The 12,679-nt window shown below is 37.2% G+C and overlaps 1 protein-coding gene across 1 annotated transcript in view; it reads left to right on the plus strand.

Moving 5' to 3' along the window:
• LOC138159851 (receptor-type tyrosine-protein phosphatase N2-like) overlaps positions 1 to 12,679 on the plus strand; it is a 1,065,359-nt gene that overhangs the window by 427,398 nt on the left and 625,282 nt on the right. The window contains exon 3 of the mRNA XM_069086126.1: positions 11,228 to 11,341. Coding sequence (XP_068942227.1) covers positions 11,228 to 11,341 — 114 coding nt within the window. The remainder of the gene's footprint in view (positions 1 to 11,227; positions 11,342 to 12,679) is intronic.

Below are 12,679 nucleotides of genomic sequence, written 5' to 3' on the forward strand. Positions count from 1 at the left end.
CTTTGATGCACATTATTTTGCCTCATGTCAGTATCCCTTATTTGCAGATGTTATTCAGAATCCTTGTAAACCTCCAAACTGCTCATCAGTGGGGAGACGCCTAAGTGAGGTGTCCACTAGGGGTCACTGTTGTTACTTATTAGTTACATCCCTTTAAACTGCTGTTTCGGGAACTGACCAAGGCTGAATGCAAGGGAAGGAGTAAATGAACCAGTTTTAAAAAATATAATCCAGTGAGATTGTTTCCTAGGAAGCAGCTACCCTCCATGGGCTGATGAATGCTTAAAATGCTGCAGGTATGGCATAAGCTTCCATTATTACAAGCCTCGGTTTCTCCAAGAAATGCTGCTCTGAGGTTTGTCAGCATTTGCTGTTTCAAAGCACTGAGTTAAATTTTCAAACCATTCCCCAGGAGGTCCAGTTGTCAAACCTATTATTACTTAACAAGTTTCCCATGCACGTTCCCAGGGAGCTGCTTTAAAATGGACTCACATGTTCTCTTTTGTTGGGGGTGGGGAGAGAGAAGGGGGTCAGCTGGCTTTTGCATAAATAGAATGGATCCATGTATATGCCCGCTGACTGATACAGCAGCTTGCAAACTTGAATGCCTGTCCTGGGCTTATTGTCCCTGGAATTGCAGAAAGAAACAAAGTTGGTGGCTTGTATCAGAAACAGAAAATGTGCCCTAGGTATCTGTCTTTGAGGAGTTCTGCCTTGACACCCAGGTAACTTAACTTCCCCTGCTTATTCTAGGATCATTTTAGTAGAAATGGGGCCCACCCTCTCTTGCAGAGATTTTAAAAGTGGGCTTGCTCAAATCTTGAAGCCTTCCATAATCGGCCTTCTCCTGTCCCCATGTAATGACTTCCCTCTGAGATTTACCCTGAATATATCTTGAAAATACCTGGATGTTTGTATGTTGTCTCAACCATTAGAATAGGAGCTCTTTGAAGGTAAGGTCTTTCTTTTTATTTCTGGAACTTAGCACAGTGCCTAACACATGAATGCTTGCTAATTGCTTTTCCTGATATTTTCTTCTTGCTAAATAAAGAACAGAAGCAATTGTGAGTCTAAATTCTTGCAATGTGCCCATGAATGGTCAACCCATAAATGCTATTTTTAATATTGATATCAGTAATAGCTAGAGTTTGTAGAATGCTTTAAAGTTTACAGAGCACTTCACAAATTATAATAATAAATAGCTAGTATTTATATTGCACTTTAAGGCTTGAAAAGTACTTTACAAACATTTCATTTTGTCTTCATAACAACCCTGGGTGCTATGCTGATACCAGGCCTCACACCTAGCCATTATGCCAACCAACTGATTCCATTTTGTATAATTTGCAGGAGCTCTCTGAAAGAAATACAAGTAGTGGGAAATGAAGGAGGTAGATAAATAGTCCTGCAAGTCTGGGACAGATATTTATGAATGAATAATAAAGCTCTGAAACAAATTAATTACACATTGCAATTGTCCAAAATAATGCCTATAAGCTAAAAATTAGCTAGAGGTGATCCACAAAATGGACACATGTTTTAGCAGTTCTCAGTCTTACTGAGTCTTTCTGGGGTGCTTCCTGGAGCTCAACAGTTATTCTAAAGCTGGGACAGCTTGAACATTGGGGATTTGGCATCCCTAGGTGATGGAGGTTAATCTAAAATTCAGTCTTATCAGGAAGCATGGAGAGACCTGCTTTCTCCTAGGGGAAAAAAAGTCCCAGTGAGGATCATTTTATTTGTTTAGTGATAGAGTAAGGTGGAGATCATTATCCTGGGACTGATTTAACCATATGAAAAATAAACCAACAAAATCAAAGGGGGAATTCTATACTCAAATAGATGAGAAAAAAATCCTGAAATATATATGTATTTATACACATAAATGCTTATGCATATACACATACACATATAAAATATATGTGTCTATATATTTGTATTTATTATATAAGATATACATATTCATATACATACATATTTCTATCTCTATCTATCTATATATGAAGAAAGAGAGACAGAGAATTTCAAAGGTTCCTTTTCTACTTTCTCTCTGCTAATTTAGTTTCTCTAGTGACTGACTGGCTGTTGTGATTTTCACCTCTGTTCCAGTGTGTACTTGAAAAAGTGAGAACATATAAACACCATAGGGATTCAAGGGCAAATTAAATTTTCATCAATTGTATTCCTTATTTCCCATGTGCTTTTAATATTCTTTTAAGCATAAGCAATAGCAGCAATTAATAAATAAAAAAATCTTGAATTAATGCATATTATGTATAAAGCAGTAGTCTAGCTCCCTTAGGGACACAAAAAAGTCCCTTTAAGTACCTGCCTTCAGATAGCTTGAAGTTTAATTTTGAAGTTGTTATTGGTATATAAAAGTTAGATAATGATGAACATGGAACGAAGAGGAGGAGAATGAGTTGGTAATCTCAGTAAAGGAAAGAGGGAACAGCAAGAGGGCAGGGAGACTTTTGTGTGTGTGGGGGGGTAGGATTGTGCTGAACCTCAATGGGGAGATTATACCAGTGTGGAAGAGAAGGGGGAAGGCAGTAAGCATTTCTGCATCACCTACTATGTGCCAGAAACTATGCTAAGCCCTTTACAGATATTTTGTTTGAGTAGAATAGCATAAGCAAAGTTGCAGAAGTACCAATCTGCATTGGGTGGGTTGAAAGGATAGTCATTTACCGATGTGAAATGACTTTTGTTTTTTTACTTGTAAGGATGATGTACCAACCAAATAACTTTCCTCATTTATACATAAACTCACAAATCTCATGGAAAAGTCAACTTCTTGCTCTTCTAATGAGAGCAAGTAGCCAGGCAAACTCCAGATCAACTTCCAAAAAAAATCTTTGAACTCTATTTCTGCCAATAAATTAATTGTTTCTGTTGTATCTGATTTTATAAAGTCCTTATCTCAAGAATAACAGAAGCATTTCTTCCTTGAGTTATTTTCTATGGCAATTATAAATAGCTACCTCTTCATCAGTTGGAGACTGATAATTCACTTTATTTGTATGGTCTCAACCTGCCTCTTTTACGACTGATCTGAAGGCACTTTGCTGTTGGCAGCACTACCAGAGGGAGTGAAGGGAAGGTCCAAGAAAATGGAAAAAAAGTGGGATATATTACCATGTTAGTATTTTGGGGATTTGCACTGTGTTGTCGGGGAAGATGAATCATCTTAGAATTCAATTCCATCCAGACAGTTCTAAGGTGACCCTGACCTAGTCTACATGAAATGATTAAAATAAATGAGTAAATAAATAACAAATTCTCACCATGAACAGGGAAGTCCACACAACATAAGATATTCCATGCTTTTATTTAAGAATCAGCATTTAGGGGCGGCCAGGTAGCACAGCGAGTAAGAGCACCGGTTCCAGTGTTGGGATGACCTGGAAATCGAATCCCGGGCTCAGACACTTAGCACCCACCCAGAAACACCTGGCCGTGTAACCTTGAGCAAGTTACTTAACCCCAATTGCTTAGGGGCGGACAGGTGGCTCAGCGAGTAAGAGCACCGGCTCCAGTGTCGGGATGACCTGGATCAAATCCGGGCTCAGATACTCAGCACCACACCCAGAAATAACTGGCCGTGTAACCTTGAGCAAGTTACTTAACCCCAATTGCTTTAAAAAAACAAAGAATCAGCATTTAATCCTGGTTAGGAAAAAACAGAGATGAGTACAGAGAGGGGTGGATGGAATACAGTGGTATCACCCTAATTTCTAATGAGGCACGGTGGATATAATTTATGATTATTCCAGAAACGACTGAATTGGGTCTGACCTCCTGCTTTGGTTTTTGGCTCTGATTTTACAGACTAATTTCCAAAAGCACCAGCTTCCACCTTACAGGCCTCCTTGGTTAATGGAGTTGAAAGGTTTTCAAAGTCAATGAAGGATATTGTATTAAGTGGGGTTTAAGACAAAAGTAAATAATCATTAAACATCTGACAGAACAGTTTATTTTGACTGGATGGTGGGGCTAAGGATATAATAACAGGGCACAACATTTAATGATGATTTCTGTTAATGTAATCCTACAGTACATTATGAGAGTTATACTAGGAGGTGATAGTTCAGCTATCCTCTGCCCTCTTCAGGCTATACATGGGGACAAAGAGGCTGGACACCACTCCAAGGTCAGACAGCATGGGGAAGAGCCTTTATTTAGTTCATGCCAAATAAGGTTTAGTAGAAGAAAGTGGGAATATTTGTCTGGAGAATACTAATACTAATAATAACTAATATTCAATTGGATTTAAAGTTGCAAAGTGTTTTACATATATTATCACACTTGATTCTTATAATCACTCTTTGAGATAGGTGCTAGTATCATGACCATTTTAGAAATAAACAAAATGAGGCTGAGTGTTATTAAATAACTTGCCCATGATAACATAGCTAATAAGTATGTGATGTAGGCTTTGACCTACATCTTGATTTTAAGATGAACACTCTTCAACTTAGTAAAGCTTTGATGGCTCTCTTAAAGTATTTGAAGAACCTTTCCCTAGAAGTAAGATTAGACTTGTTCTACTTGACTCCTGAGGGCATAAATTGAGATAGTAGGCAGAAGTTCTGAAGAGGCAGATTTACATTTCCAAAATTTCTTAATAAATAGAGCTGCCCAAAAGGGAAACGGGTTGGTTGCCTTGGAAGACAGTGGATTCTCTCTAACTAGGGATCTTTAGCAAAAGCTACATCCATTTATTTATTGGGTATGTTAGAGAGAAGATTCTTAAGATATTGATTGGACAATATGGTGCCCAAAATGCCCCCCAGTATTGTTTGTATACAGCTCAGTCCTAGGGTGAAAGGATCATAGATTTATTCCCGAGGAGCTTAGAAGTTGTCTAGTAAAACCCCCTAGTTTTATAAATGAGGACACCAAGGCCTAACTTGTCCAGGATCACAGAAGTTGTAAGTGACATAGACTTTGAACTAAGGTCCTTTGACTCTAAAGTCACTGCTTTCTTATTATACTCATCTGCTTCCAACCCCAGAATTCAGTGCTTCAAATACATATCCCAAGGTGAAGCATGGTTACTGCTTATCCCTGGTATCATTATTAGTGAAAAAAAAAGTTTGTAATTATTTTTTAAAATGTTAAATTCTGCAAATATTTGTATTGATGGTATATGGGTTGTGGATCAGTGGTAACTGCATATTTTTCTTTATTAAAAAAAAGGCAGAGCTCAAGTTAATTTGGTGTGATCTGTTTACTGGCTTCTTAAGAGCAGAATTTCTGGAGAAGAGTGAAAGTTGGGGAGACAGGGTTGCCTCGGAGATTTTATTGTCTCACCTGCCCTGTGTAGATAGCCATTGCACTATAACCAGGGAAACACCACTCTATTTCCCTTTGACTCCTAGCATGCCAAGCCTTATACTTTGGGGTCAAGCTCTTACAGTTTTAGGTTGTATTTCCTAAGCTGAACCCTTCAAAATTTTATATCTATAGATAGATATAGATATCTATCGATAAAGATTCCCTCTTTCTCTGAATATATACACACACATGAACACATACACACAGAATAAATTGATAAAATAGTAATAGGACCTTATAAAGAATATAGGACCTTTAGATGACAAGAGTTATGTAGGTGCCAACTAGCAAGTTGGCAAATTTTCCACCAGTGAATGGTAGAAGGCAGTTAGAGGTGTGTTCTATATTAAGGAACAAATCAGGATAATTCATTAGGAGTTTGAGATGCATGCTATAGGCTTGGGATGTCTGAGCAAAAGATAAATTGGGAGTTTCTTTGCCTCTAAATAATAGCACTATCATAAGAACATAGATTCAGAACTAGAAAGAATTCTATATGTCATCAAATCTAATACCTTCACATTATAGGTATGAGGAAACTGAGGCTGAGAGGTTAAAATATGCACAATGTTACATAATCCCAGTCAGAGTTAGGATTCAAAGCCAGATGAATTGATGTGAAATTCACTGTGCAGTGGTGCCTCCCTGTTCAAAATGCCTAAGGAGAGGTAAAGGAATGTTTTCTTTCCTGTAGGTAATAGTTTAAGGGACAGAAGAAAGGGCTATGTACCAAAGAAATCTGGTACAGCAGAAAACTCTCCTGTTTCTTGTATACAGCACTTCATTTCCCATCTCAGTACCCTTGCACTGACTATTCCCCTTACCTGGAATGCTCTCCCTCCCAACCTCTGACCTTTAGAATCTCTGGCTTTCATTAAGACTCAGCTCAAATGCTACATCTTCCAGGAGGGAGAAGGGGGGAAGAATAAACATTTATTTAGTTCTTACTATGTGTCAGGCACTATGCTAATTTTTTTTTTGCAAATATCTCATTTGATCATTACAATAAACCTGGAAGGTAAGTGCTATTATTATGCCCATTTTACAGTTGAGTAAACTGAGGCAGGCAGCAATTAAGTGATTTCACAGGATTACAAAATAAGTAAGTGTCTGAGATTGGATTTGAACTCAGGTTTTCCTGACTCTGGGTTCAGTATTATATCTACTGTGTCACCTAGCTACCCATGCTGAAGCCTTCAAATCAGACCTTCAGAGGTTTTGTCCTGGAAAAGCTAAGCTACTGAGGTTAAAGATCTGTGTAGAGCATTGTGATGTGAGATATATTAAGTTGATACAAGGCACAGTCTTTGTCCCCAAATAACTATATGTCATAATTTATGTGCGAAAAACATATGAGAAGCTTGAGCAAAGTTCTATATGAAGTCCAAGAAGAGAAATGTTGTTACACACTTTAGAAATCAGAGAAGTCTTCTGGAAGAGTTGACATCCCAGTTTGACTTTAAAGGACAGGTAGGAATTTGAAAGGGGATGGGGAAGTAGGACCTTTAAGCAGAAAGAACAGCAGAAACAAATAGTGCAGTTTGATGAAAATGTAAAGTATGGAGAGAGGAATAGTTTATTGTGGGGAGGTACCAGATTATAGAAGCCTGGATAAAATGGAAATTTTAGCCAGTAGGGCGAAAATAGTGAGCAAATAAAGGGGTTTTGAGAGAGTAGAATAGCCTGACCAGATCTCTATACAAGGAAGATCAGGTATCAACTTGAAGGATGGTTTAGAGGGGCACACATACATAATGGAAAAAGAATTGATTGGATTCAGAGGACCTGAGTTTATATCTTTCCTTTTCTACTTGATGCCATTGTGATCTTGGGCAAGTCAATTAACTAAAGATGATAACATCTGTAAAGAACTTTGCAAACCTAAAAGTGTTTATAAATGTTAACTGTTATCCTCCTCCTCTTCCTCATCAGTAGCCATTCTTGACTCCATTTCTTCATCTGTAAAATAAGGGTGTTTATTTAGATGGCTTCTGAAGTATTGTCTAACTCTAAATTATAATCCTATGACCTGATAGGAAGCAATTGCCTCTGGACAGATGGTAATGAGCACTTTTACTATGGTTACAACTATAGCAACAGGGGAGGCTGACAAATATGAGAGTTTATAGGAGATGGAATTGACAACCATTGGTAATTGATTGGATATGAGAAGCAGAAGAGGAAATTCAGAGAAAAACATCAAGGCTTCAGGTAAAAGGGAATGGGTGAATGATAGTAATGATGGGAATAGAGTAGGCAGAAGGATGAACAGGTTTTCCTATAGTGACAAGTTGAATTTGAGCAAGCTGAGTATGAGGTTCAGGTGGGGCATCCAGAAGCGGACCCTGTAGGCAGTTGGAAATGTGGGCATAGGGTAATAGTTCTCAATTCTGTTTTGTTCATGGAACAATATTCTTTGCCATAAGGAATTGTGGAACACTGAATGTTTAAATTGGCAATAGTATGGAAGCCTCAGAAGACTCATATTCTTGCAGTTTTTCTTCAATAAGAATAACCAGCTTTGTTGGAAGAACTTTTTAGATTAAAGGTTTGTATATTTTGAGATTAGTGAATATAGGTAGCAATTAGATTTTGTTAAATTTGTGAATGTCATACTATGTAGAAATGAAACCACCTTATCCCAATCCCTAGCCCTGGAATAGCATAACAATCCAAAATTCCATGATAGGACTCATGAAATTAATGACATCCTTTGAGATTTACTATTTCTCTAACATAGGTCTGATTCATCAGCTTCTTTTTGTTACATGCTTTTCTTTGAAAGAATGAAAAATATGTGATATATTTGTTTATTTCCATTCATGCTTTGTTGTTGTTCAGTCATTCAATTCTGCATGACCCCATGGATGATTAAAATTTACATTATACAAAAATAACTACAAATTTTTCTTGATCTGTTATAGCATTGGACAAAGCATGGCATAGTAGATAGAAAGCCATTGTCAAATCCAAGAGGACCCATTTTCACAGCCCTCTCTTACATATACAAGATATTTGACCCTGAGTAAGTGGCTCAACTTCTCTGGTCTCTAGGCAACATTCTAAGACCATATGTTTCAGAGAAGGTGCTGACCTACATTGGTAGAGGCTATTGACTATGGGGACATGATAAGGAGAGTATTTACTAGGTTGGTAGCAATGGAAATTGGAGATGAACAGATATAAGATATTTTAGAAATTGGAATCTGTAGACCTTGGTAAGTTATTGAATGTGAGAGGCGAAAGACAAGGAAAAGTCAGAGAAAATATGAAGTTTTCAGGCACACGAGAATGGGTAAATGACAATATCACCTATGGGATTAGTGTAGCCAGAAGGCTTTTCCTATACAATTTCTCATGAAATTGATGACATTCATTTGAGAATGACTATTTCTCTAACATCGGTCTGATTTATCAGCTTCTTTTTTCTTATATGTATTTCTTTTAAAGAAGGAAAAATGTGTTATATATTTCTTTATTTCCATTCATGTTTTGTTGTTGTTGTTCAGTCATGTCCAAATCTTTGTGACCCCATGATGACTAGTATTCATTGGGTTTTCTTGGCAAAGATACTACAGTGGTTTGTCATTTCCTTCTCCAGTGTATTAAAGCAAACAGAGGTTAAGTGACTTGCCTAGAGTCACACCGTTAGTGTGTCCGAGGCCAAATTTGAACTTGGTTCTTCCTGACTCCAGCCCCAGTGCTCTATCCACTGAGCCACCTGTCTTACCTCCCCATTCATGCTTTAGCAAAGAATTATTAGAAATCCAATAACCTATTTTCCCCCTAGAAATATTCATTATATTATATAGAACAACCAGGGTCAAAGTGGTGTAATCAGAGTTGGAGAAAAGAACAGTGGTAAATTAATTATCAAATACTTTATACGTTTTGGTTGGCAAAATGTGATGGTTTGGAATGTTTTCTTTGAAAAAGGTTTTTAAATGGGATAAAGGAATGACTTTTAAAATAGTGGACAATTTCTTCCTACCTTTTTTTTTCTTTTTCTAAAACAACATTGTTGATCCATCCTATGACTATTGTACATGCTATATATATATATATATATATATATATATATATATAAATTTTGATCTAGTTTCTAGACTGGTCCATGTGGCACCAAGTTTAAAAAAGGTGACTTGGTCTCTAGTGCAGATTGGTTTAAATTGACAGGTGCTTCGCAGAGTAAGCTTTTGATTGTAATCACAAAGAAAAACTATTTTTTGAAATCCTAAAGCAGTATATAATCATCAGTTATTACCTTATCTACAAAAAAAAATTCAAATATTTTGGTGCAATTTAAGTTGTTTCTAACAAGAACACGCATGCATATATTTAAATACACCTACAGATAAGCTCTTTCCCATACAAAGTGGGGTAAGGGAGGAACGCAACTAAGAAATTAATTTTGTATATGCATGCTCACCAGGCTGTGTAGCTCACTATGAGATGGGGAGAAAAATAGGTCCTGCTCTCTCTCTGTCTCTCTCTGTCTCTGTCTCTCTCTTTCTCTGTCTGTCTCTGTACTATTGGCAAATATTCTGTTTTTATTTAGCTGTTGCATTAATTTCAATGAGGCACTTGTATGAATTGCACAATTCTGTGTAACCCTGCATGGAAAAAGGAAATGGCGCTAGGTTTATCTTCTATTACATGACCATTGTCTGCCTTCTTTGAGCAGCTGGGCCAGTTGTCTTCCCATATTCTTTAGCCTCCACAAAGTCCCATAGAAATCAATGAGATGCTTGCAGTACTTAAGGCTATTTTCTGCTAATCAGATGGAGCTTTGGTCTTAAGCATATATGTGATATCAGACCAGTAATTACTGAGTCAACCTGGCACTAGGCAGAATGTGTTTCTGCTAATTAAACTTGTTGCATTTGAATGGCTTTCTTTGGCTATACTGTATATAGTAAAACTAGGGTGAACAATAAAAGGAAACCATTTCCCTCCCTCCCTTCCTACCCAAGACCTAAAACTGCAGATGGCCGCACTGTGTGTGAAGCACCTAGTCACTGAATTAGCCTTTTGTGTGCAAGAAAGGAAGGTAATTTGAATGTTTGAACCCCCCACAGGAAGCTTGTCTCAAAATGAACAATTCGCCAAATAAAGACTAATTAGGGCCTAAATTAATTAGAAGGTGTGGTTTGAAAGGACGTTGATGAGAAGAGTCTGTCATTTTAGACAAATGGAATAGAGCTAAATAAATTAGGCCCCATTAATATCTCATTGTTCTGTGAGCAGCTCTCTTTTATTGCATTCATTAGAAAGCCTACTTGAATAAGCCTTCACTGGCCATTACTGATTCAGCCCTCATTTACTAGAGCCTAACACACAGTGTATGCATTAAAAATATTTCAACAAATCCTCATGGCTTCTGCAAATTAATATTTATATTTTCTGGGTGCTCTGCTTTTCATTTGAGTTGCAGGCACTGAATGGTATTGCCTTTTCTTTTTCTTTCTTCTTTTTTTTTGGTCACCAAATTGTCAGAAGTGAAAACTCCCATTTAAAAAAAAAACAGAAAGAAAGAAAGCTAGAGAAAGCAAATTACAAAAAGAACGGGGGAAGGAAGAAAGAAAGCAAAATGAAGGTGGGAGAAGTTTAAAAAAAATCAAATCTTAATGCATTACTAAATTATATTTTCTCTTCTGATTCCATGCTTTCTATGACACATTATTGTATTATTTTATTTTTAAAGAGTCTCCTAACTACTTCAGAATGCTGATTGTTCTTTGATGACTTTTTCAAGCCAGATTCCAAAGCCTTATTACTGTCTATAATTAGATATAATGCACATGTGAGTGTATGTTTCTTCTTTTCAGTAAATGAAATGTCTTTTTCTCTTTCTCCCCTCCCTCTGCCACCTCCTTTCCCCCTACAGATGGAGTGTTTGGAAGATGCCAGCAGGGGCCTGTGATAGACATATACCAATATGAAGTTTCACCCCCAGTTCTTGAGCACCTAAGGACCATTTTGCAGAAGCTCTCCCACAGAGGTACGGTGTGGGTCAAATTGAAGACTTGGTTCATGGATTTAGACCAAGAGCTGTGATAGGTGATGCACTGATTAGCCCTGCAATATTGAGTTTTTAGCAAATGATCATTACTTTAAAAGAATGAGCCAGTGAGTCTCATAGTGTTTTTGTCTTGGTGACCTTTGCCATGAATCACGGTGGCCAAGATCAGAAAACGTGTTGGTAAACAGAATAAAATGCCAACCTGAAAGCAGAGCATTTAACAGAAATTCATTTACATGACCAAGAAGAACCTAAGGCTATGGACCAGAAAAGTGTGTGGCCTTTTTTTTTTTCGTTGCTTTGCCAAGGAAGTGAATAAATATCAGTGGAGAGTAGAAGTACAGGCATGGTAACTTTGTGGATGGATAGCTCAGTTGGGAGTCAGAACTGAGCTAGTTCCATTTCAACAGCTGAAAAATGTTATGAGTTATGAAACCCTGCTGTCTTTTGTTCTTTCTGTAAAATTGAGGTAATAACACCTGACTGTTTACCTTCTAGGGATATTAGGAAAAAAAGGTAATCTCTGGAAAAAGTTGTTTATAGCAATTGGAATCAAAGACAGATTATGTAGTATTATTATTAAAATGAAATATTTCTGTACTCAGAAGCTTTATAATGGACTCATTTCTAGATCTAACACACAGAAATAACATGCAGCTTTTGAAGAGCTAATTGCATAGTTTCTTGACGGAAGGCATATGACTACTGAAGAGGTGACCAAGCTATGTCTGAGAGGGGACAGGAGTGATAGGCATTTTCAAAGTGCTGTTATATATTCTAGCATCAAAGTGTACAAGGGTCTTATATCAGTGAGAGAGATAACATTTAATTCATTGTGATGTTTCTTCTCTTTTGTGCCACCATTTTATTTCTAATTCTTGGCATCCCTGAATTTGCTCTAGGATAAATCTTGCTTTTCACAATGTGACCCAGTTTATCAGAAAGTCTCCTCTAGCATGATGGCCCAAGTTTGTATTATGGGGATTCTCAATAATTCATAACCTGTATGGCTCCCATTGCCCCAACCCAGATAACTTAGTGAACTTCTAAAGTTAGCACATGTCTAGAGTATTCAGTTCTCCATCTGCTAGTAGCAAATCAAGGCTTATAAAAACACAGAAAAATATTCAGGGTAGAAATTACCAAATATCTCCTCTTCCTTATTCCCAGAGTAATTTGAGTCTCAAACTCTTCCAAATACTTTTGACACTAATAATAGCCTTGACTGAATATTTCTGAAGATGGAATGGAGGGCTGGAAGCTTTAGTAAAGGTACCACTAGTATTTCTGTTCAAATTTCCTATTAGGCTTTATCAT

Source organism: Petaurus breviceps, unplaced genomic scaffold, assembly GCF_028583685.1.
Source record: "Petaurus breviceps papuanus isolate PSGF00001 unplaced genomic scaffold, PetGlider_PUasm1.0 178, whole genome shotgun sequence".
NCBI classification, from domain to species: domain Eukaryota; kingdom Metazoa; phylum Chordata; class Mammalia; order Diprotodontia; family Petauridae; genus Petaurus; species Petaurus breviceps.